At 43.3% G+C, this 24,376-nt stretch overlaps 1 protein-coding gene across 4 annotated transcripts in view; it reads right to left on the bottom strand.

The window, feature by feature from the left end:
- Positions 1-24,376, bottom strand: part of tmcc3 (transmembrane and coiled-coil domain family 3) — a 74,822-nt gene that overhangs the window by 44,888 nt on the left and 5,558 nt on the right. The window contains exon 1 of one of the 4 annotated variants that reach the window (XM_015962365.3): positions 5,822-10,675. The exons of 1 other annotated variant lie outside the window; for it this stretch is intronic. Coding sequence is in view for 1 of the 3 variants with exons in the window: in XM_015962373.3 (XP_015817859.3) it covers positions 5,822-5,824 (3 nt within the window). In the remaining 2 variants the exon portion in view is untranslated. Of the gene's footprint in view, positions 1-3,928; positions 5,333-5,821; positions 10,676-24,376 lie in introns of those variants that run through there. 2 more of the 4 variants (XM_015962373.3, XM_054739894.2) reach the window with 2 other exon arrangements.

The following is a 24,376-nucleotide window of genomic DNA, read 5'->3' as shown; positions in this document are numbered from 1 at the left end:
CACGTGTATCGGAGAACGAAAAGGGCCCATTTATACTGCAAATGATCCCAATCAGACACAATATCTTATATATTATATAAACAGCAACAGGCCTTTCTCGGTCAGACTGTGCATGAAGCTGTGTTGTCATATGTTAAGAGGACACTGTGCTGATTTCACAGCTCTGGAAGATGAAATCAGGAAGGATTGCTCTAGTTTTATGCATCAATTTTCATAAATGTGCTCAGAGTGTAAAAACTGGTGGTGAAGCAGCGTTCCATCATATGACTCGGGACTAAAAGAATGTGTGAGTGCGTTAGCTCACACTGGATCTCTTTGATGGGTTCAGTGTGCGTGTGTGTTAGTTAATCCACTCCGTGCTCACGCGCATAGCATCACTGCTGGTGTGTGTCTATTCACTGTCAGCTTAGCCCGCTCAATCTGTAATCCAGAAGCAAAAAGAGAAAGAACTAAAATGACACACAAGTAGGAAATAAAGCTATAAAATGCCATAATCATTTTTCGTTCCACTCTCCTCTCCTCCCTCACCTTCACGAGTTAAAGCGTCATTTATTTCAGCTGTCGGCAGATGGGGGGAATCACATTCCATCTGTTGCCCTGACAACAGACACAAATGAGTAGATCTTGCCTCGCACCTCGCCGTAAGCACCAGTGAAGCGAGTCCAAGGCGAAGACTATCAGTCAGCTCCCATTCAACAACCTTCACTCCTCCCACTTTCTCCTGTCTGAATGGCCTGACAGCAGACAGAAAAAAATCCTGCTTTGAAGTTATCAGACAAACGGCTAACAGCAACCTGTTGACTTGAATGAACAGCTGTGATGACTCTTATGTTAGAAACGTGGTGTTTACTAAGAAGAATGGAACGTTTATTTCTGCACAGAAAGACAATTTCTATTTATGCTGTTAAATTATTTAATTATTTTTTTTCGGAACTGCGCTGCTCTGGGTGGCTGCATGTTGGAGTAGCTCTGTTGACTATATGTAAGTTTTGTCTTTTCTTGGACATTTTTTCTTCTAGTTTCTCAAGAAAAACTGTATTTTTTGGACACTTTACTTTTCTGTTTCTGGTGCTGTGAAGCTTGGAGTTTTTTTACTGCTATTTTTTAGCTTTTTTCACATTTTGAGCATTTGTTATGATGCGTAACCATGGCAACAAGCTGGTTTACAATCGGGAGCAGCTGATTAACATGGGAAAGGCTGAAATAATACCTCAACTGAAGCCACAAATCCTAAATGAGCTAAAACGCAAGAAGCGTGGGTGCAGAGCGGGAGCAAAACAGAGACAGAGAAAGAGGAAATTCAGACCATCTCTTCCATCGATCATAACGGGCAACGTGAGATCACTGGCCAACAAGATGGAGGAACTCCAAGCCCTTTCAAGGACTCAGCCAGAGTTTCGGCAGTTTCGGAACCGCTGGAGGAGATAATGCAAAGAAGGATTCTCCAGAGAATCAAGAAAATGATGGACAACCCTGAGCGTTCTCTTCACAAGACTGTCCGACAACGGAAGAGTGTCTTCAGTCAGAGGCTTCTTCAGTTTGGCTGCAACACTGACCGCTACTGGAGATCCTTCCTGCCAACAGCCATTGTCATATACAACAACTCTTTGATGACTTGATTATTATTATTATTCTGAGCTGCTACAGCAATCAGTTTCCCTCTGGGATTAATAAAGTACTTTTTAATTTAATTGAAAACCTGACTTTATCTTCTATTATCACAGCACTGTTGTTGTATTAGATGTTTAAAGAGCAAGTCCCCCCCAAATCAACTTTATTTTCTGATAAACTATATAAATGTGTGTCCAAACGTGCTGCAGACATGTGTAGTCAATAGTTTGGCACTTCAGTGCATTTTAGTTAAATTTTAAATATTCTACCTAAAACTGTCAAGTGTGCCATTGTCAGGTAAAAACTCAGCACTGTATTTGAATTTAAATCTGCCACCACTATTGGCTAAGAGGCATGCTATGATGTAAACTGGTACATTATGATGTCACAATGCTGTCGTGAGTCTGTGTGTGTGTGTTTTGTTTTATTTGTCTCTGGAGTGGCCTACAGTGGCCATCCATGGACCAGGCTGTAAATGTGAAATAGTTTATCAACTTTTACGATCCAAAATAGCAGGTTTATTAAAGGTTAGCTCAGATTTACTGCTAATGAATATAGTAAAATGAGACATTCAGTCTCGGCCCCTGACAAATTAAATACTGAAACTGAATTACTTTTTATTGCTGTTCATTTGAGGTTATTTTCACCTCATTAAAGGACCGGAGAGGGACCCGTTGTAATTTGAAACCTTAAAGGAGCATTATGGAAGTGTGACAGCCAAAACATGTGTAGAAATAATAAATGTCTTCTTCATACATTCTCCTGCAATGCCCTGGTCCTGTAGAATGAGCCCTGGCATTTTTACTGTGATTGCCTGTTTTTCTGTAAAATCACAGAAAAAGAGAGATGCTCGGGTCGAGCAGGCTGCTTCATGCGCGTTCACGCTCAGGCATCGCCCGTAGCATTTGCTATCCGTAGCTTTAGCAGCAGAGAGAGAGGCAGTGCTACTTTGTCGCTGTTCCTAACGCCTAGTGACAAAGCTAGCTACATTTCTGAGGACCCTTAGCTACTTTCTGTAGAACTTTCTTCTAGATATTTCCTGCTAATTAGCAACAAAATAGCCATTTTCACTCCGAACCGTTCTTTGTTTCAGCTGTCATCAAGGATATAAATGTTACTAGAGTGTAGCTCACCTAGTAAGACGTCGGACTCTCATGCAGAAGACCTGGGTCTGATTCTGGGTGTGAACATTGTTTATTTAGAGTTTATTTTTTACATTAATGGTATATTTTTTACAGTAAGACGCCCACATTTTTATTTGAGACTCGCCGAACGGCATTGAATTCACAGATAAAAAGATGTGGGTTCAACTTTCATTTTGGAACAATTTTTCAAGCAAGGGAAGGGAATGATCTGAGCATGCAGGAGGACTGACCCATCATAAACCTTTGTCGCTGTGCTGAAGAGAAAGCTACAGAACCACATTATTTAATTAATTAGCTGCGTGTTCTCCTGTCCTCTGTCCTCCGGGACACACACACACACACACACACACACACACACACACACGCACGCACACACACACACACACACACACACACACACACACACACACACACACACACACACACACACACACACACACACACACACACACACACACACACACACACACACACACACACACACACACACACACACACACACACACACACACACACACACACAAGGGACTGTCTCAGCTGTTATTTTCGTTAAGGAGAGTGCACGTACAACATGCGCGCCTCGTGCACGAGCCTACTATTGAAGCTGCCATTACGCTTTTGGCCTGAGGGGGCAATCACGAGCATAAAAATTCAAAACTCTGTAAAGTCCCTTTAAAATGGGACCGACTTTTAGCCAGGAGTGCATAAAGGTCGTGACGTTCTCTTCTGTCCAGACTGCAGGAATTCATGCTCATTAACTACAAATAATTACCCTGGAGAAGGTATGAATGCTCTTCTTCTGCACAGTCTATTAGTTTCTGTGTTGTGTTTAACATTTTGTGGTACGAATCATTTCTAACCCAAACAAACTCACAGCGACGCTTTGCAGACTCATTCCACTTTCCGTCACGTGGCGTCAATACTTAAAATGTGTTGAGAAAGAGGAACTAAAGCCTGGGAAAAGACCATTTCTCCTTTAGGGAGGCGGATAAACACACTGTGACACAGAGGGAGTTCAGTCAGCTCAGAGAAGAACACGCACCTCCCACATACACACACACCCCAAAACACACGTCATCTACGGCTTCGGCCAAATAAACAAACATCAGTGGACATTTCTACAGTAAAGCTACTCTTGGATGAACCACACACACAAACACACACAGGCTGACCTTTGAAGAAGCGTCCGTATTGATGTCTGAATCAACCAAGTCAACTGCAGTCTCACACAAATCAATCTCCTCACTGATATCGGTATCTTTTTATCACAGCGGAGGAAAACTCGGCCTGTCTCCTCGAGGGGAGCTAACTGAACACTAAACACAGGACAGTCATGTCTCCGCTGCAGCTGTTGATTCAAACTTAAACCGTCAGAATTCACTGGAGATCGTGAAGAAGCCACACACACGCTTTGAAAGCAGCCACACACTTTCATGTAAAAAATTGGGTCATGGAGATCAAAAGGTTTCAGCTCTTTCCTTTTTCAGATTTTGTTCAAGTCTCCAGCGGCTCGTTGGCAAGAAAAATAAAATCCTGCGGCGCCTCGGAGCCAGGTTCCATCTCACACCAGCAGAACTGCTCAGCAACCAGCTGTTCCCAGGTGAGAACGGCTGGAAAGATGCTCCGTCGACCAAGAGTTTCCCCCGAGTGTTGTCAAATACGGGTTGTTGAGAGAGGACGGAACGGTCTGCCTCCAGCCGCCGAGCAGCTCGTAAAAGGTGTCGTCAGTTAAAAAAATGTCTCTGCGTGTTTTCTTGTGTACCTGAACGTGCTGCTCTCTCCATCTCAGAGACACAGTTGTGTATTGTACATTCTCCTTTCCCTCAGAGACATCAGATCGCTGCAGAAAATGATGATTCATCAGAAAATGGTTCACAGGAGAATCTGTTTCCTCGCTTCCACCTTAAGGAGGCTTCTTAGCACACATGACACACACAGCATGCGTGGTATTCACGCTGCACATAACAGGAAGGTGATGGCTGCCTGACCACTGGCCCCCATCCAGCAAGGAGCTCCATCAACACAACTTGGGAAGATAGCCAGCTCTTTATCACCCCTTAAATCTCACTGTAATGTCATGGAGGTTACTTTTGCACAGACCAGATAAACCAGCTTCTCGTGTAACCTGTGCCTGTGGGAGCCACGTGCACGCGCAGCGCTGCAAACAGAGCAGATCCAAGTGTGGATCATCCAGTAAACGCCTCGCCTGGGTGACTCAGATGACCTAAAACATCAAGACAAGTTGCTGTCTGCTCAGCAAGAAGCTCCGCCACGTCCTCCCAGCTCAGCTACTAGACACGAGGGTGTGATTATAACACCCTGTTAGGCTTCCTTCACACACATCATTAGAAAAGAATATTTATCAGATCGTCTGAGCCGAATCATAGATTGGCTCCTGAGCTCAACAAGGAGCATGGCCATAAATGGATGCTGGGATGAAAACGTCTTACTCCAAAAAGCAAAAAGAAAGATTATTTTAGTACATGGAGTTGGTTTTGGCTCCTGAACCCAACATGTTTGGACCTGTCGCATGGACGTAATTTTCACTTTAGAAGTGTGTGTGTGTGTGTGGGGGGGGGGGGGGGGGTATCTTTACAGTATGCTCTAATGGGAAACAGACTTCAACACAAACGGTTGTTTTCCGCTTGGTCCTAGAGCTCAACCAGTGTTAATTTAATGTAGCGTAATATTGTTTTGGATGGTAAAAAGTGCAGGGGTCAAAACTTGACTTTGGAAAATGTGGGGGGGACATGTCCCCCCTGTCCCCCCCCCCCCCCCCCCCCCAAAAAAAATTACGCCCATGACCTGTCGCTGTTACGTCTTCGTGTGGATGAACAAGGAATACAGAGATTAGCGTAAATTCAGCGGTTGGACAATATTAAAAAACTGTTTATGACCTTTTAACCTGAGAAGTTAGCTCCACACCACCGTGGTCATTATTTACACCAAATAACACACACACACACACACACACACACACACACGTTTATAAACGTTTCACCAACAGTCGTTAGCTCATGTTTGCTAACTTCGGCTATAGTAATACATGTGTAGGCAATATTTACCATTTTACAGCAGTGGGGAGCGACTGAATCCCGACTTCTGATCAACTTTTGTCCGCAGCAGCTCAATTCATCACCGGCGGACTCAGGCTGGCTCTCCCGCTCCGTTCTCCTCGGAATTAAACGCGACCGCTGAGGCGTCCGGTGCAACAGATGCCATCACGGCTCCCACGGAGGCTACCCCTCGCTGCTGCCGCTGGAAACCGACGAAGATACGCTGCCTCCCTCTGCCAGCCCGCCGCGGTAATCCACCTAATGCGCCTCGAGCCAGGGAAGCACAATGTGTGTTTAAGCTCCGCCCCCCGCTGCAGATTACAGGGAGGGGCTGCGGGGCATATCGAGTACACCCACAGTGAAATTATTCATGCAGACAAAAATCTGGATATTAGCTCTACTAATGTAGACATTTCCTTCACAAATGTTTCAAAAATAAGGAAAAGATACGAAATTTAATAGAGAGACATAAAATGAGTCCGAGGGGAACAGATTTAGGGCCAAAGAGGGAGTCACATGATCCCACAAAATCCCATTTGTATTGAGTGAGAGACCAATTTAGCAAAATTGGATGCAAATAAAACAAAAATGTATCAGTCAACTAAACAACTTGTGTCACTTCAACACAAACATTTATCCATCCCAATTTAGTCTTTTCCCTGCATTATTTGCACAGATTCACGGTGAGTAGCATATTTTTCTTACTCTGTTTAACATTTTAGAGTTCATAAAAGTTACCGTTTGTTTTGCGTGAAGAAGTAAGCCTTGCACACATATAAGATTAATGTATTTTTAAATAATAAATTCCACGTTTATAAAGATAAATCTATCTAAATAAAAAGCGAAGACTATTCAAATGTTTGTTCTTTCAATTTGCAGACAATTTTATCCAAAGTGGCTCACAGTTTAACGTGGCATGCACCAGAGGAGCTGCAGAAAACACATGCATGGTAGGGTGAACATCCACGCAGGAAGGCTGCAGCCAGAATGACCATGAAGACGTGTTAATGACGCACCGCATGTTAGAAAGTGGACACTTTTGCATCAGGTTTGTCCCAAATTCCCACATGAACTTAAATTGAGTCAGCAACTGTGTAATTACACACTTTTAATGAGCTATTTGTGCACCTTTCGTTTTCACACATGAACTTGAATGACTATCATTATGTGAGTATGGACTAATCACACGATTTCTACAAACATCAAATTGTGCTGTTCTTATTAAAACAGCCCAAAGACCTTAAATTCAGCCTCAGAGGGAGGATGGAGCTACAACATTTTACACATACAATTAAACTATTGCACACTTGAAAACGGCAAATAAATCAGAAAAGGGTTTTGTCTATTACAGGAAGAGTTCACGCTGAGCATTTGCACACGGGTTGCAACACGGACCAAAAACCCTTTGATGAAGAAAAAATCTTCTCTTTTAGATCAGGTCTTGCATCAAACTGTGCATCTGAAAACAGGAATTTCTTCAGAGAAATCACAGAAGGTAGCTCGATTCTTTTGCTTGCAAACTTGTGCTTTGACATCTTCCTAAAACTTGATTAGACGGCGGCCACGACACAAGTGAAGTGAAGTGGATGGATGGATTACTCCAACGGGTCTGAAGTTTGAGTCATAAATGATTTAAAGGCAGCAGCCCTCTTATCTGACCCAACTGATAAAGACACCAATTAGTTTGCTTAGTGGGCCTGTCAAGTGATCCGGGTTGGCTGATGGTTTATTGTCCAAACACACATTAACAATTCATCCTGTGAAAACGAGACCTCTAGCTGACACCCCACCTCCACCTGCCAGCTAATGAAAAACACTCCATATATTTGACACATTCGTCACTCTTTGTCACTTTTCTTGCTTTTTAAAATTCACACATTGGACCTTAAGCCCTCTTTCGGAGAACAGCAGGTGAGTCAGCCGCCTGCTAATCATTGTGATGACAAGCTACTTGCTGCTCGGTGATTCAGGCTGCAGGATGGTGAACAGCACCTGGTGCTGAAGCTGCCCACAGAGCAAAGAAAAAGCTCCAAAATACAAAAATTTAAATCTGATCCCAGCTGAGTCAGTCATACCAAGTTTGTGGGAGGCTGTTTGCATCTTTAGCATAATATGTAGGACACATCCTTTCAAGCGTCTCCACGTTCAGTGCATTCCTCCAGGGAACCAGCAGGTGAACTACCAGTTTACGGGGGTGAAAGAGGAACAGCAGGCTGAGGGTTAACTGTAGCATTTAATTACATGTTGATCGGAGCATTTTGTTGTGCTTTGAAATCGACTCTGTTCAGAGAACTCGAGACATGTAGGCTTCCTGGAAACAACATTAGCCTGTAAGTGCCATTAAGAGTCGAGCTGTAATAGGTGTTGCAGCGCTGCGTGACACTTGTGAGGGAGCAGAAGTGGAAAACAGCAACAAGAGAGCTCTTTCTGCCTGCTTTCTATAGTTATGCCTCTTTATTTGGAAGGTTTTGTGTATCACAATTTAGAGAATGTGCACTGGGTGTAAATCGATCCAAGGCTTAAGTGAACCAACTTCAGAAGGATCTGCACCACATGACTTTACAATGTTGTGTTTTTTTTATAAGCCAAAACAAGTTAAATTGAGTTCATCCTTTCTGCTTCTGCAGAAATTAAGAGGAAAAGTAGCAGCTAGGTGTTACTGATCAAGTGCACTGATTCACTGATTCTCAGTAAGTCTGAACTCCCTTATAAATGTGTGTGTTTTTGGCTGTTTGCAGGTTTGGAGCATTAAGGTGTGTGATCCAAGGAACAAAGACATTAGCAGTTATGAATCTGGAAAGTACTAATGCCATAGAGTCTATCATTTCACAGAGACAGACTTCCAGTTTTCTCAGGAGGGAATGTCCCTGCAAATTCAACCCAAGGTCAAACCATGCTACGCTAAAAAAAATCACAACTAAACCTCAAACACTCCACCTCCGACTCTACAGGCCTCAGTCAAAAGGCCAAAGATTCAAGTAAATGGCAGGGTCATTAGAAAAAGACTAAACAACGCTGATTTGGAGGGGTTAGGAGAAATCCTCGGTGCACCAAACAAATCACAAACTGATCACATCAACTTTCAGGACGGCGGTGGAGGGTTGATTATTTGGGCTACCTGCAAACACTTGAGCCCACCATGACCTCCTCTGCAGACCAGATTATTCTAGAGAAAAATGTGCTGACTGACAGCTGAGGCTTGGACCAAAATGGGTTATAAAACGAAACAATGATCTCAAACACATCCGAGAGAGACAGAATGACAAATGACAAAAGATAAAAAAGTCCTCCACAGCCCGGGAGAGACTGGTGAATTCACAAAAAAGATAAATACTGAGAATTAATAATGGATTGATGGATGGACGTATTGTTGCTCAAGAGGTTTCAACAAGCTGCTGGACTTAAGATGTTCCCAGCTCTTCAGTTTTGGATTGTGTTACAGGAATAACGTCTGTGATTTTAAAGAAGAGTACTCTCTTCTCATGGCAATCTATTAAAAATGTATAATTAAAATAGATGTAAAGTCCACATGTGCGTCACGGAACTGGAAAGTTGCGTGTATTTCTTAAACTCTAGCCATTCTAATCAAAAGATGCCATTGTTCTCCTTCCCCATCAGCGTGTCTGTGTTCTTTATGCACTTCCTGCTCCACTTCCTGTCTCTTTTGCAGATGAGACATCCATGTTGACCTCAACGACACCAGAAACATCCGCAACAATGACACTGGTCTGCAGTATTTACTCATGGTAGATGTTTAGGATCAGAATGTTCTGGAATGTTTAGATTCCTGGGGATCAGTGGCATGAAGTGGCTAATTAAGCCTTAGAAGTGCTGCTGTGGGACATTTCTCCTGCATGCCTAGCCCAAAAGCAGTCATGCTCACACGGAAAATCATGCTAATTTAACCATTTCTTAACCCGTTTGTGTGACTTTACAGCAAAATAAAAATAAAAAAATATAAAAAAAGAAAAACATGAATGATGAAATTGGATGCAATACCTGCAGTACAAAGAGTAGTAGCACCTATGTGGAAGCAACAAGAAGCAGTTTGTCATTTAATCTAAAAGTATTGGACATGAGTTGCCAAAGTGTATTCATTACATTTTCTCCCATTAGTCCCAGATGTTCTCACTGTTCACTTAATGTTTCATTAAATGCCTCCAATATTACACTTCATTACTCCTCTGCCAGTAAAACAGCATCAACGCAAAGGCAGTTTCCATCCATCCATCCATCCATCCATCCATCCATCCATCCTCATCCGCTTATCCGGAGTCGGGTCGCAGGGGCAGTAGCCTAAGGTGAGAGGCCCAGACTTCCCTCTCCCCAGCCACTTGGGCCAGCTCCTCCGGGGAAATCCCAAGTTGTTCCCTGGCCAGGTGAGAGACATAGTCTCTCCACCGTGTCCTGGGTCTACCTTTAGGTCTCCTCCCGGTTGGACGTGCCCGGAAAACCTCATCAGGGAGGCGTCCAGGAGGCATCCTGACCAGATGCCCGAGCCACCTCAACTGGCTCCTCTCCATGTGGAGGAGCAGCGGGTCTACTCCGAGCCCCTTCCGGATGACCGAGCTTCTCACCCCATCTCTAAGGGAGAGCCCAGACACTTTTCGGAGAAAACTCATTTCAGCCGATTGTATCCGCAATCTCGTTCTTTCGGTCACTAGCCAAGCTCATGACCATAGGTGAGGGTAGGAACGTAGATCGACCGGTAAATCAAGAGCTTCGCCTTCTAATGGGACCTAACAGCCCATATCAGAGGGCCTGGTACCCCATACTCCCAGAGTACCCCCCACAGGGCCCCCCGAGGGACGCGGTCAAACGCCTTCTCCAAATCCACGAAACACACGTAGACTGGTTGGGCAAATTCCCACACACCCCCCAGGATCCCCCTAAGGGTATAGAGCTGGTCCAGTGTTCCACGGCCAGGACGAAAACCACATTGCTCCTCCTGAATCTGAAGTTCAACAATTCAATGGACCCTCCTCTCCAGAACCCCTGAATAGACCTTATCAGGAAGGCTCAGGAGTGTGATTTCCCTGTAGTTGGAACACACCCTGTGGTCCCCCTTTTTAAATAAGGGAACCACCACCCCGGTCTGCCAGTCCAGTGGGACTGCCCCCGATGTCCATGTGATATTGCAGAGCCGCGTCAGCCAACGCAGCTCCACAACATCCAGAGCCTTAAGGAACACCGGGCGGATCTCATCCACCCTTGGAGCCTTGCCACAGAGGAGCTATTTAACCACCTCAGTGACCTCAGCACCAGAGATTTGAGAGGCCAGCCCAAAGTCCCCAGACTCTGCTTCCTCACCGGAAGACGTGTGGGTGGGATTGAGGAGGTCTTCAAAGTATTCTGCCCACCGATCCACAACGTCCTGAGTAGAGGTCAGCAGCACACCATCCCCACTATAGATGGTGTTGGTAGCGCACTGCTTTCCCCCCTGAGACGCCGGATGGTGGACCAGGATCTCCTTGAAGACGTATGGAAGTCTTGCTCCATCGTCTCACCGAACTCCTCCCATGCCCGGGTTTTTGCCTTGGTGACCACCCGAGCCGTGTTCCACTTGGACTGCCGGTACCCATCAGCTGCCTCTGGAGTCCCACAGGCCAAAAAGACCTGATAGGACTCTTTCTTCAGCTTGAACCACCAGCGGGTTCGGGGGTTGCCACCACGACAGGCACCGACTATCCTGAGACCACAGCTCTGGTTGGCCGCCTCAACAATGAAGGCACGGAACAGGGTCCATTCAGACTCAATGTCCCCCGCCTCCCCCGGAACATTTTGGAAGTTCTGTTGGAGGTGGGAATTGAAGCTCCTTCTGACAGGAGACTCTGCCAGACATTCCCAGCAGACCTTCACAATACGTTTGGGCCTACCTGGTCTGACCGGCATCCTCCCCCACCATCTGAGCCAACTCACCACCAGGTAGTGGTCAGTTGACAGCTCCGCCCCTCCTTTCACCCGAGTGTCCAAGACATGCGGCCGCAGGTCAGATGAAACAACAACAAAGTCGACCATCGAGCTGCGGCCTAAGGTATCCTGGTGCCAAGAGCACATATAGACACCTTTATGTCTGAACATGGTGTTCATTATGGACAATCCATGACTGGCACAGAAGTCCCAATAACAAAACGCCACACGAATTCAGATCGGGGGGCCGTTCCTCCCAACCACACCTCTCCAGGTCTCACTGTCGTTGCCCACGTGACTCAAGCGTTAAAGTCCCCCAGCAGAACGAGGGAGTCACCAGAAGGAGCGCTCTCCAGCATCCCCTCCAAGGTCTCCAGAAAGGGTGGGTAGTCTGAACTGTAGTTTGGTGCATAAGCACAGACAGGACCCGTCCCCCCACACGTAGGCGGAGGGAGGCTACCCTCTCATTCACTGGGGTAAACCTCAACGTACAGGCACCAAGATGGGGGGCAACTAGTTTGCCCACCCCTGCTCTGAGCAACTCCAGAGTGGTAGAAAGACCAACCCCTCTCAAGGAAACTGGTTCCAGAGCCAGAGCCATGCGTTGAGGTGAGTCCGACTATATCTAGTCAGAACCTCTCAACCTTACACACCAACTCAGGCTCCTTCCCCACCAGAGAGGTGGCATTCCATGTGCCAAGAGCCAGCTTCTGTAGCCGAGGATCTGGCCGCCAAGGTCCCCGCCCTCGACTACCACCTGTATGCAGTTTCCATATAGTTGTAATCAACTTTGTATTGGAAAAGAATGTGAGAAGTGAAACCGAGAGCTTATTGATACGCAGCTGTCCTCATTCAGCATCTGAGTCAGGCAGGAAGGGAAACTCTCCAGGGCAGACACTGTGTTCAGACACGTTGATGAGAAAACACAAAAATACACACTTTAAACACACTCCCGCATCAACTGATGCAATAAAGAAGACACTAAAACTAAAATCCAAAGAATACAATATTTGATTTATTCTAAACTTCTTAGTTTTCATTGCAAATAAAATTAGTGCATCTTTATGTCAAATAAAGGATGTAATTCATTTAAGCTTTAGCTCCTAAATATTTTATAGTTATGACTCCCATCTAATAGCCAAGTATGCTATAATATTAACACAGACGCAAGAATGGCGGTCACAATTATTCAGCCTTAAAAAGCATGAATGTCTGTATCGGAGTCGGTTTTACATGCACTGACCTGTAATCAGAGTAATTCCCTACACAAACTTTGAGTGCTGACATTTTGTAAGAGATCTTGCTGAGAAACGAGACCATGCATAATGTCATTTTGAAAACTTTACCAAAATGGCTATAGTTGTGTTTAGGACAAAAGTTGATTAAAAAATATACTGTATTGTATCGAAAAACATTTCAAATTCATAGTATTTTATCTTATTTGATCACATCGTATCACATCATATATCGTATCACATCGCATCGTATTGTATCATATCGTATCATATCATATCGTATCATATCACATCGTATAGTATTGTATTACATCGTATCATATCGTATCGTATTACTTCGTATTGTATCACATCATATCATTTCGTATCACATTGCAACGTATAGTATCGTATTACATTGTATCATACCGTATCGTATCACATCATATTGTATCACATCATATCATTTCGTATCACATTGCAACGTATAGTATCGTATTACATCGTATCATACCGTATCGTATCACATCGTATAGTATCACATCATATCGTATCGTTTCACATCGTATCATATCATATCACATCATATCATATCGTATCACATCGCATTGTATTGTATCGTATCATATCGTATCATATCACATCGTATAGTATCGTATTACATCGTATTATAACGTATCGTATCACATTGTATAATATCATATCAAATCGTATCGTATCACATCGTATTGTTTCGTATTGTATTGCATCATATCACATTGCACCGCATTGTATCATATTGCATTGTATTGTGTGAATAGTGTGTGAATGAATGAATGATACACTGTAGTGTAATGTGCTTGGAGTCCTCTGACTCTGAAAGGCGCTATACAAGTGCCATTTATTATTTATTATATTGCATCATATCGCATCGTGTCGTATTGTATCGCATCACTTTGCTTTGTATCATATAGCATTGCATTGAACTGCTGAACCATATCTTTGGATCACACCACTAACATTTTATTGAACACATTGCACTGAATAGAATTGTACTGTCTCACATCAAGCAGTATTATTTTCTATTGATTTATGTTATGAATCCACCGGTAAATTAAGACTGCTGACAGGGGAGGTGTTTCAGGCCTTTCCTGGCCACAGCAGGTCCTCTGGTCAACCCAGAACATGTTCAGGCTGGCCAAGGAACACATTGGAGTCACAGCGGTGGAGTTGGTGAAGGCTGCAGGAGAGGTCGATTTGAGTCCCTCTGCTGAGTCTGCTATCCCCATGACAAAGATGAATATGGCAAAGAAAGCTTACAAGGAAATAAATGACATTATATATTATATACACATTATATTGTATTGCATTGTATTGTACCGCTCCTATCATGCTAACAACTGTGTCACGTCGCATCCTTATCATATCATACTGAATCATACTGCATCGTACGAGACTGTATGGAATGAAGTTTTTCATACCACATGGTTTCAACTGGAACAAGACTGTTTAGTTTTGTTTAGTGTTGTTTTGTAATCCTATGGTTTCAAACTCTGGTATGAAAGGCAACAGCCAATGTACATTCCCACAGGAAATCCTAGGCCTTTCCTTACATTTGCATTCAGTGGATGCTGTTGGGAATGAGTCGGCATCCTGCAGAGCAGGGGCAGAATATTAAACCCGGCTGCTGGGTGGATGTCTTTACACTGCTTTTCTTTCATGGCTGCAGTCAAACAGCAAAACGCCAGAATCATCTTTAGTTCAGTCAGAATCATCCAGGGGGGTGCGTGCATGGAAGCCACTGTAGCAGTCACGTCATGGGGTATTTTTGGATTAAATATTAGAAGTCCCATCACCTCCTCCTCCACGTCTCGCTCTGCTCGTCTGCCGCTTGTCCTCAAATGCTCTCTTCTTATTAAAGCTGCCAAACTACTGTACACTTTATGAAAAGTTGGTGCCGGAAATTTCATTTTCTTCACTGTCTCATGAGACTTTTGTTTCCAGTTTTGGGTCTTTCTATCTCACATTTTTTCTGTGTTTCCCGTCTTTCGTATCTTCTCGTTTGTATTCAACAAGCCACACACACGATGCAGCTTTGCTTCAATCTATTAAAGTTCCTCTGCGTCACACTCGTATATTATGTCGATGGTCACACTGCTTTATGTCTTGTCCCTCGTCCAAGAAACCGAGGTCTCACATTCTGACTGGTTAGGTTTCTTCTTCTCAAAGTGACTTGCAGCTTGTTGCGGGGAAAGAAAGAAGGGATGAGTCATCACTGAGGATGGGATTTCTGTCACAAATGTGGGTCAAGTGCATGTTAACCCGCCACCATCTCCGCTGCCCTGCTGCATTTATGGGAATATTTAGCAAAGAGAGAGAAAAAAACCCCACAAAATCGCAACGTTCTTGTGAGAGTTTTGCCACATAACAAGAACAAAAGCATAGCCAACATTTTTCCTGCTGTTCTGTTTTCTAGTTTACTGTTCTGCGGGTCTGGAGAAAGGAAACACATGAATGAAATCAGGCCAAAGAAGAGAAGATTAGATGTTTTTCCAAATGTACAAACTAAATTCTGTTTTGTCTCTCACGAACATAATCTTTATCCCACGACTGGTTGTTGTTTTTATAGTTCAATCCTGAAAACACATTTTCTGTAATCCCCCTGGATGCTAGCCTAGTGAACCAGACCAAATTTTTGCTTTGCAAAGTCTGGTCTAGGTCTAGGCTGTTGTTTTATACATAATTTTGTATACTCACTGTAAAGACATGCCAGTTGTGTCCCATACACTTTTAAAGTCAAAACTACATCCATGTCTATCGGCAAATCGAGAGCTTCGCCTTCTGACTCAGCTCTCTCTTCACCACGACAGACCGGTACAACGCCCGCATCGCTGCAGACGCAGCACCAATCCGCCTGTCGATCTCACGCTCCATCATTCCCTCACTCTTGAACCCTGAGATACCTAAACTTCTCCACTTGAGGCAGGACCTCCTCCCTGACCCGGAGAAGGCATTCTACCCTTTTTTGATTCAAGATCACGGTCTCGGCTTTACAAGAGCTGATCCTCATCCCAGCCGCTTCACACTCGGCTGGGAACAAGTTTTGCATTTTAGTCCAAAATTATTATCCTCCCTCTGATAAAGGGCCTCAGGGTGGTGACTAATTAATGGTGCTAACTTTAAAACACACATTTATCAGAGATAGAGGTAAACGCCAAAGCTGCTGATCTGGATTCTGACTCATCAGCTGGGGCGTGTGCATGAATCCCAAGACGAACTAAACTGTTCTGACATGGTTTACTCCAGGGTCAGCTGTCGTGTCACGCCTGAGTGAGAAGAGGAACTGAAAGTCTGTGGTGCAGCAGGTCTGTGAACACGTCACTAAATCCTTTCCAAAGATCAGTTGAAGCAGTAAAAACCAAAATAGCCTGATGACCATTAACCGTGTCGGTGAAAGATACGAAACTGCAAAATCTCTCCGGAATTTCTTTAAGTCTCAAGCAGAATTTTTTCTTTTAATCCCAATAAATAAATAAATAAATAAAATATTCCTAACTTCCCTCATTCTGCTAATTTTCACAACAACCAGAAGTTTCACTCCTCCTCCTCCTCAGCTGTTTTCAGGCTCTACAAAAGGATGCTTTAAGGGCGGGCTAGATCTCCCTCCTATATCCAGTTGCATCTTCTGTTCACTGGTCACTTGAATGAGTGTGCTGGGGGTGGGAAAACGGTCTGCAGAGATTTAAAACGAGGTTTGGTGTAAATCTGAGCTGAAAGGAGTTGAAGCTCAGGCAACAGAAAAATGTGGTTCTGTTATTCACCCTGTGTGAAGCGGGCTGATCAGGACATTAATCTGCTTATGGTCTCTTGAGATGAGCTGAAATGGGCGGATGAGACGTCCTGGGGGGAAATTAAGTAGTCAACATCCTGGGGGTGTTCCAGAGAGTGGGTTTGGGGAAAAAATGGTAAATCTGTGTTTTATGTTCTATTAAAATTTTTACTTTCTCTTTGAGCTCGTCTCTTCGAGTGTCTCCACAGCCAATCGTTTATCTCCATTTCGTCCGATCTTCTCCATCCTCTACCCTTTCCGAGCCTTCAGGTTATATCCATTACAACGTTGATTCTTTATACTGAGGCATTTATAGACGCAATAAAAGTTGAGAAAACAACTTAACAAATGTTCATTTCAAAAAAACTTTCACTTGTATTTTACAAATGTAACAGAATGAAATGACTGTTTTCCACCAAAAGTCATTTCCCCCTCTCCTCTGACACAGAACTAGTCTGCATGAGATATGGCTTCAAGGTCTCATGCCTTTGCTCTAAACTGCTTCTTTCCAGCTCAAGAGAAGAATGAAGAATGAACTCTCTCTATTTTTAATAAAGCTAAACAAACAAAGTGTTAGTCAATAATGAGATGTGACCAATCTGTGAAATCAAGATATTAATTACTTTATTATAATCCTATAGAATATAATAAGTAATATGACTTTAAATGTTTCCACTAGGACTGATCTCACGTAGCGTTAAGACATGACACATTGCTTTTACTGATCCAATCAGAATCTGCCAGATATGACGGAGGCGTGGTTTTGGTGGTGTTTGGTAAATCTGTCATCTTTTCATTCGACCATAAACCAAAACTTCCAAAGTATAAAACTATGCCCACGCCATCTTTAACGCCAGTTCAAAGCGTTCTAGAGAAGTTGTCGGAGTGGCCAATCCGTAACTTTCCTCTTCAGCCGAAAGAACCAACAACAAGCTGGATAAAATCTGTTGCTGTTCCACCTGCTGCAACGGTTCCTTTCAGAATAAAAGCTGAACCATCACGACCCAGGTTTGGGTCTCGCTAGATGCCAACAAAACTGTCGTGACCCGGAAGTATCTCAAGACCGGTCTGGTCGGCAACCGCTGCTTTTCCTACCGGCTTCGGTTCCAGAGAGGGTCAAGCTGGACCTCGACATTCCTGATCTAACGGGGACTTCCGCTAAGGGTACGTAGACCGACAAATGGCGTCAAATGTGTGTTATGAATCTCCAAATCAAAGCTTAGCGCAAAGACATCACCTTCAGTTCCCACCAGAACTAATCGTTTCTTTGGATTTGCTGGTTCTGAACAACATTCCACACTACACCATTCTCCGTCTCATCCACCTTAGTTACACCATACATTTAGTGTTAAAGTTAGTCTAGTTTTAATTTGTTTAGTAATAAATCTTTAAACTTTTAAACTTGACTCTCTCTTCTGTTGTCTCAGAGTAAATACAAAGTGTTACATAATCCCTGCAATAAAAAGTTCCAATCTTCTGGTTAAACAGTACCCACAGATCCATAAGGTTGATTTCGTATTTCCTATGGCTCATTAAATAACATGTAAATTAAACAATTACACAAACAAATAAAAACTCGTATTATGATCCCAAGTCCCCACTAACATGAGCTGATGTGACCCTGTGAACGTCTGAATGCTTTCAACGAACATTAGAAGCTGTTTGATAGAAATATCTGAGGGGTCACGCTTTGAAAGCGTGTGGGGGAGGTTCAGTGGGATGCCAGCCGTGCTTTTATGAGTCTTTCCTCCGCACACCCAAGTCACGGCCCACTCCACGTCAGCAGCTTGTGACATTTCAGCTCTTTTGTCTTCCCTCCCGGAGGCTTCAGGTCCCTCTGGAGAATTAATTTAATATCAGGCCTAAATGACGGCCATCGAGATGCGTAGGTGTGGAGAGAAAGGGGATGAAGGAATGTAAAAACTGAAGCGTGACATTAAAACGAGAGGCTAGTCAGAGATAAAAGGATACAGTTCAACCGACTGACAAAAGATTGAACAGATAAGACTCGTCTAATGTTGGACGACTAGAAGTTTTAAACCACTAACAGAAGGCCCAGCAGATCAAGCCTTGTGTTTTCCAACAATTCTCAAAAAGTCTATCCATTCATCCATTTTCATCCGCTTATCCAGAGTCGGGTGGAGGGGGCAGTAGCCTAAGGCGAGAGGCCCAGACTTCCCTCTCCCCAGCCACTTGGGTCAGCTCCTCCGGGGGAATCCCAAGGCGTTCCCTGGCCAGGTGAGAGACATAGTCCCTCCACCGTGTCCTGGGTCTACCATTAGGTCTCCTCCCGGTTGGACGTGCCCGGAAAACCTCACCAGGGAGGCGTCCAGGAGGCATCCTGACCAGATGCCCGAGCCACCTCAACTGGCTCCTCTCGATGTGGAGGAGCAGCGGGTCTACTCCGAGCCCCTCCCGGATGACAGAGCTTCTCACCCTATCTCTAAGGGAGAGCCCAGCCACTCTGCGGAGAAAACTAATTTCGGCCGCTTGCAGGCGCGCAGATAGGGTGGGGGACGGGGGGGGATCTGTCCCCCCAGATTCAGATAGACCCCGATCCGTCCCCCCCAACTAAAGCCAGAAATAAAACAAAATTGGAGGTTTAGCGCTTGAAGCTCCTTTTTCCAATTACATTGAATGCAGCATGACGTAAACAAACACCGACTCCAGAGGCGCCAAAGTGGTTGCTCCAGTTTTCCCTCACTCGTGAACAAGACCCCGAGATACTTTAACTCCTCCACTTGGGGCAGGACCTCATCCCTGACCCGGAGAAGGCATTCTACCCTTTTCCGAATTCTCAAAAAGTTCCACATATGTTCCTCATTTCAAGATAATTTACTTTTTATTTATTTATTTGCTCCTAAACTTGCACCTAAAAAAAAACCATAAGCAAACAACAACAGGGCGCTTTCTAAAGCAGGCATGTCCAAACTGTGGCCATTTTTGCCTCACACTTTGAGTGTGGCCCCCTGTTGCACTTCAACACACTGTTTGTGCACATGGTAGGATTTTTACTAATGTCTAAGTCCTAGGCCTATTTGTAGATAGGATGAAAACAAAATAATTGAAAATTTAAAATGTCTCATTTTGTGGCCCATGACGTCTTTTAACTCGACATTTTTGGTCTTGAAAAGTTTTGACAGCTCATTTCTGAGGTCTTTTGTGTTTTTAAATAAATATACTGCTAAATTAGCCTATTTATGAAATGATAAATCTCTGACATTATTGACTAGTTATTGTCCGAGTAGACTAACCAGCATCACTGCCGCCGCCGAGTTTCCAACCTGCAACCTTCGTGCTGCGAGGCAACAGTGCTAACCACTGCGCCACCATGCAGCCCATATATGTTCTGTTTTCTTTCTTTTTGCTATTTAACAGCATCTGTAAGTTGTTAATTTTTGTTATGAATAATTACGTTGATAAAAAATTTAACATTGCTGCCAAAATTGACCGGTGTTCATGGTTTTTACTTGTCCTGGAGTTTATATTTTTACATATGATTTGTAGTTTTTCTGGTTGTATGTGGCAACTGTCAAGGGGCGTGTGTGTCACTATAAGTTAGATGCGGAGAAGACTTGGTTATGTAACTCTTTTGGTTTAGTACTCAATTGGTGGCATCCATTTTTTCTGAGTTGGAAGCTGAAATGCAAAACGAGCCCGTTACGTCATTTCCTGCTTGGAAATTCCAAGTTCCGAGGACAACTGGAATGCACGATAAGGCTAGGTTAGCATTAGAGCTAATTCAGCTAATCTGTTAGTTTTCATTTTAGCGTTGAACTTTTTTGATCTCCCATGTGGAAAAAAAAACTGCCAGAATCACACAATGAGAAAAATATTTTGCCCGTGTGAAATTTAACACATGAGAACATGGTAAATGGTCTGTACTTGATAAAGAGCTTTCTAGAGTCATAGAACCCCCCAAGGCTCTTTACAACACTATCAGTCATTCACCCGTGCATGCACATTTGCACACATATTCAAAGTGTGGTGGTTATGAGCTACAATGTAGCCACAGCTACTGGGGCGCACTGATGGATGCGAGGCTGATGCACACACACGCCACTGGTCCCTCTGACCACTACCAGCAGGTAAGGTGTGCTAAATGTCTTGCTCAAGGACACAACAACAGCACCAGATTGAGCAGGACTCAATCCTGCAACTGTTCGATTATGGGTGAACACTTACTTCCTGTCAAAACAAATCTCAAGTGTGAAAAACATGTGACCACCTGTGTTTTGCACACATTTCTCTGTGAATTTTGAATATTTCCATGGTAATAAAGAGCGAAAACTATAGTTGTTCACATGTGAAATCCTTAGGATGTAAATCATGTGAAACACGCGGACGTTTGATTTTTGCTTTGAAGGCTGTTGAGACATTACTCCTGTTGTGATGTAATAAAAGGTCAACGACACTAAAAAAAGAGAAGTTAAAGATAGTCAACAATTCATACAGAAGATCCAGATTATTACGTGAATCTTATGTGCAAATGGAAAATAACGTTGTTTCAAGTGTGGGAAAGGGAGGGAATGTGGGTTATATGGGTCCTTTTAATCTGTTAAATGGACTTTACTGAGTTTTGAATTTTTATGCTCGTGATTGCCCCCTCAGGCCAAAAGCGTAACGGCAGTTTCAATAGTAGGCTCGTGCACGAGGCACGCATGCTGCACGTGCACACTCCTTAACGAAAATAACAGCTGAGACAGTCTCTTGTGTGTGTGTGTGCGCGCGTGTGTGTGTGTGTGTGTGTGTGTGTGTGTGTGTGTGTGTGTGTGGCCCGGAGGACAGAGGACAGGAGAACACGCAGCTAATTAATTAAATAATGTGGTTCTGTAGCTTTCTCTTCAGCACAGCGACAAAGGTTTATGATGGGTCAGTCCTCCTGCATGCTCAGATCATTCCCTTCCCTTGCTTGAAAAATTGTTCCAAAATGAAAGTTGAACCCACATCTTTTTTATCTGTGAATTCAATGCCGTTCGGCGAGTCTCAAATAAATATTTGGGCGTTTTACTGTAAAAAAAATACCATTAATGTAAAAAAGAAACTCTAAATAAACTATGTTCACATCCAGAATCAAACCCAGGTCTTCTGCATGAGAGTCAGACGTCTTAATAAGTGAGCTAAAGCACCAGTGACATCCTGAGTATCTGTAACATTTATATCCTTGATGACAGCTGAAACAAAGAACGGTTCGGAGTGAAAACGGCTATTTTGTTGCTAATTAGCAGGAAATATCTAGAAGAAAGTTCTACAGAAAGTAGCTAAGGGTCCTCAGAAATGTAGCTAGCTTTGTCACTAGGCGTTAGGAACAGCGACAAAGTGGCACTGCCTCTCTCTCTGCTGCTAAAGCTACGGATAGCAAACGCTACGGGCGATGCCTGAGCGTGAACGCGCATGAAGCAGCCTGCTCGACCCGAGCATCTCTCTTTTTCTGTGATTTTACAGAAAAACAGGCAATCACAGTAAAAATGCCAGGGCTCATTCTACAGGACCAGGGCATTGCAGGAGAACGTATGAAGAAGACATTTATTATTTCTATACATGTTTTGGCTGTCACACTTCCATAATGTCCCTTTAATCACTTTGTGTTGCTTCCTGTGCATGAAAAGTGCTACGTAAATAAAGTTTGATTTGATTTGATCTGAGCAACCCTGCAGTTTTGTTTGTAATCACAAAAAATCACAATGAGGGGAAAAAAAGCATGAAATTGGGTTGATTGTTAAGAAGAAACTTTGCTTCTGTTTGTAACACTAAACATTTTTTCTCTTCAGAGCAGGTGGCCTTAGGCAAAGACAAGGTTATATGTAAATGAACACACTCAATCTGCATAAGCGCGCACACACACACACACACACACGCACACGCGCACACACACACACAGCTGAGATGCTGTTTACTTTAATCATACATGTCAGTTATGAGTAAATCATCTTGTTTTTACATTTGAGAGACAATGTCTCCTCGTTTTTATGAGACGGGTTTAAAGACCAACAACTACCAAAATGTCCCTTGACTTTATAATAAAATGTGTTTAAATTTTTAGCTTAAAATGAGATCCTTTTATAATTTGATGACTCTGATATCAGAGTAATTTGCAAATTGCAGCTAAAAGAATAAACCTGCAGATTGGATCTTATCAGGTTTTCAGACAGATAAAAAACACGGAGGCTTTATTTTGGTTAATTAGGGATTTCCTGCAGCCATTTGGACTTGTTAGCAGGCTTTTCAACATGACGTCCCGTTTCTGGAGCAACCAGTCCTCTCTGACGTGACCCACGTTTGGATTCGCTCTGTCTCTCCTGATCTCATAAAAACATCTGGAAGTGAAGGGGAGATCACTTCTGCTTCAGGACAAGACTGCATGAGTGAGATATAAATGATTAATAACCTTGAAATATCTCATTTGTTACACAAAATATGTTTATTATTGTGACATCAACTTAAACAGAGGTGACTGTAGAACCTCATCTGTGCTTGAACCATTTTGATCCAGTTGAGCTTTCAGAGTTATCAAAAATATTAGCTTCATCTAAACCTTCAACTTGCATTTTGGATCCATTCCCAACCAAATCATTTAAAGATGCACTTCCTTTGGTTACTGCCCCCATTCTAGATATAATCAATCTATCCTTAGATAGATATCATTTTGTAAATGTACATGACAAATCGTCTTCATACTCCAGGGTTACTTGTGGAGTACCACAGGGTTCAGTGCTTGGACCAATTCTTTTTACTATATATATGCTCCCAATTGGTAAAATCATTAGACAGCATGGGATAAACTTCCACTGTTATGCTGACGATACTCAGCTATATTTATCCATTAACCCTGATGAACCTAATCGGTTGGGTAGATTACAGGCTTGTCTTGAGGACATAAAACATTAGATCACTCTAAACTTTTTGCTTTTAAATCAAGACAAGACAGAAGTTCTCATCTTTGGACCAGAAATCCAGAAAAGGAAATTGCTTAGCCAATCACCTGACCTTAATGGCATTACATCAATCTCCGAGAACAAAGCAAGGAACCTTGGTGTTATCTTTGACCAGGACATGTCATTCAAATCCCAGGTTAAACAGGTTTGTAGGATTTCCTTTTTCCACCTTCGGAATATTGCTAGGATTAGAAGCATCCTTTCCAGGAGTGATGCTGAAAAACTAGTTCATGCATTTATTACATCAAGACTGGATTACTGTAATTCATTACTCTCAGGAAGTCCACAGAATGTAGTTAAAAGTCTTCAGCTTGTCCAAAATGCTGCAGCTAGAGTTCTGATGAGAATTAAAAAGAGAGATCATATCTCTCCTGTCTTAGCTTCCCTACATTGGCTACCTGTTAAATTCAGAATAGATTTTAAGATCCTTCTTCTCACATATAAAGCTCTTAATAATCAAGCTCCATCATACATCAGTGATCTGATTGTTCCATACGTTCCTAACCGAGCACTTCGCTCTCAGACTGCAGGTCTACTGGTGGTTCCCAGAATATCTAAAATTAGGATGGGAGGCAGATCTTTTAGCTATCAGGCTCCTCTCCTGTGGAACCAGCTCCCAGCTTTAGTCCGTGAGGCAGACACTTTGTCTACTTTTAAGACTAGGCTTAAAACATTTTTATTTGATAGGGCCTATGGT

The sequence above is a fragment of the Nothobranchius furzeri genome, chromosome 1 (genome assembly GCF_043380555.1).
Source record: "Nothobranchius furzeri strain GRZ-AD chromosome 1, NfurGRZ-RIMD1, whole genome shotgun sequence".
NCBI classification, from domain to species: domain Eukaryota; kingdom Metazoa; phylum Chordata; class Actinopteri; order Cyprinodontiformes; family Nothobranchiidae; genus Nothobranchius; species Nothobranchius furzeri.
This window is presented reverse-complemented; position numbering and strand designations above follow the sequence as displayed.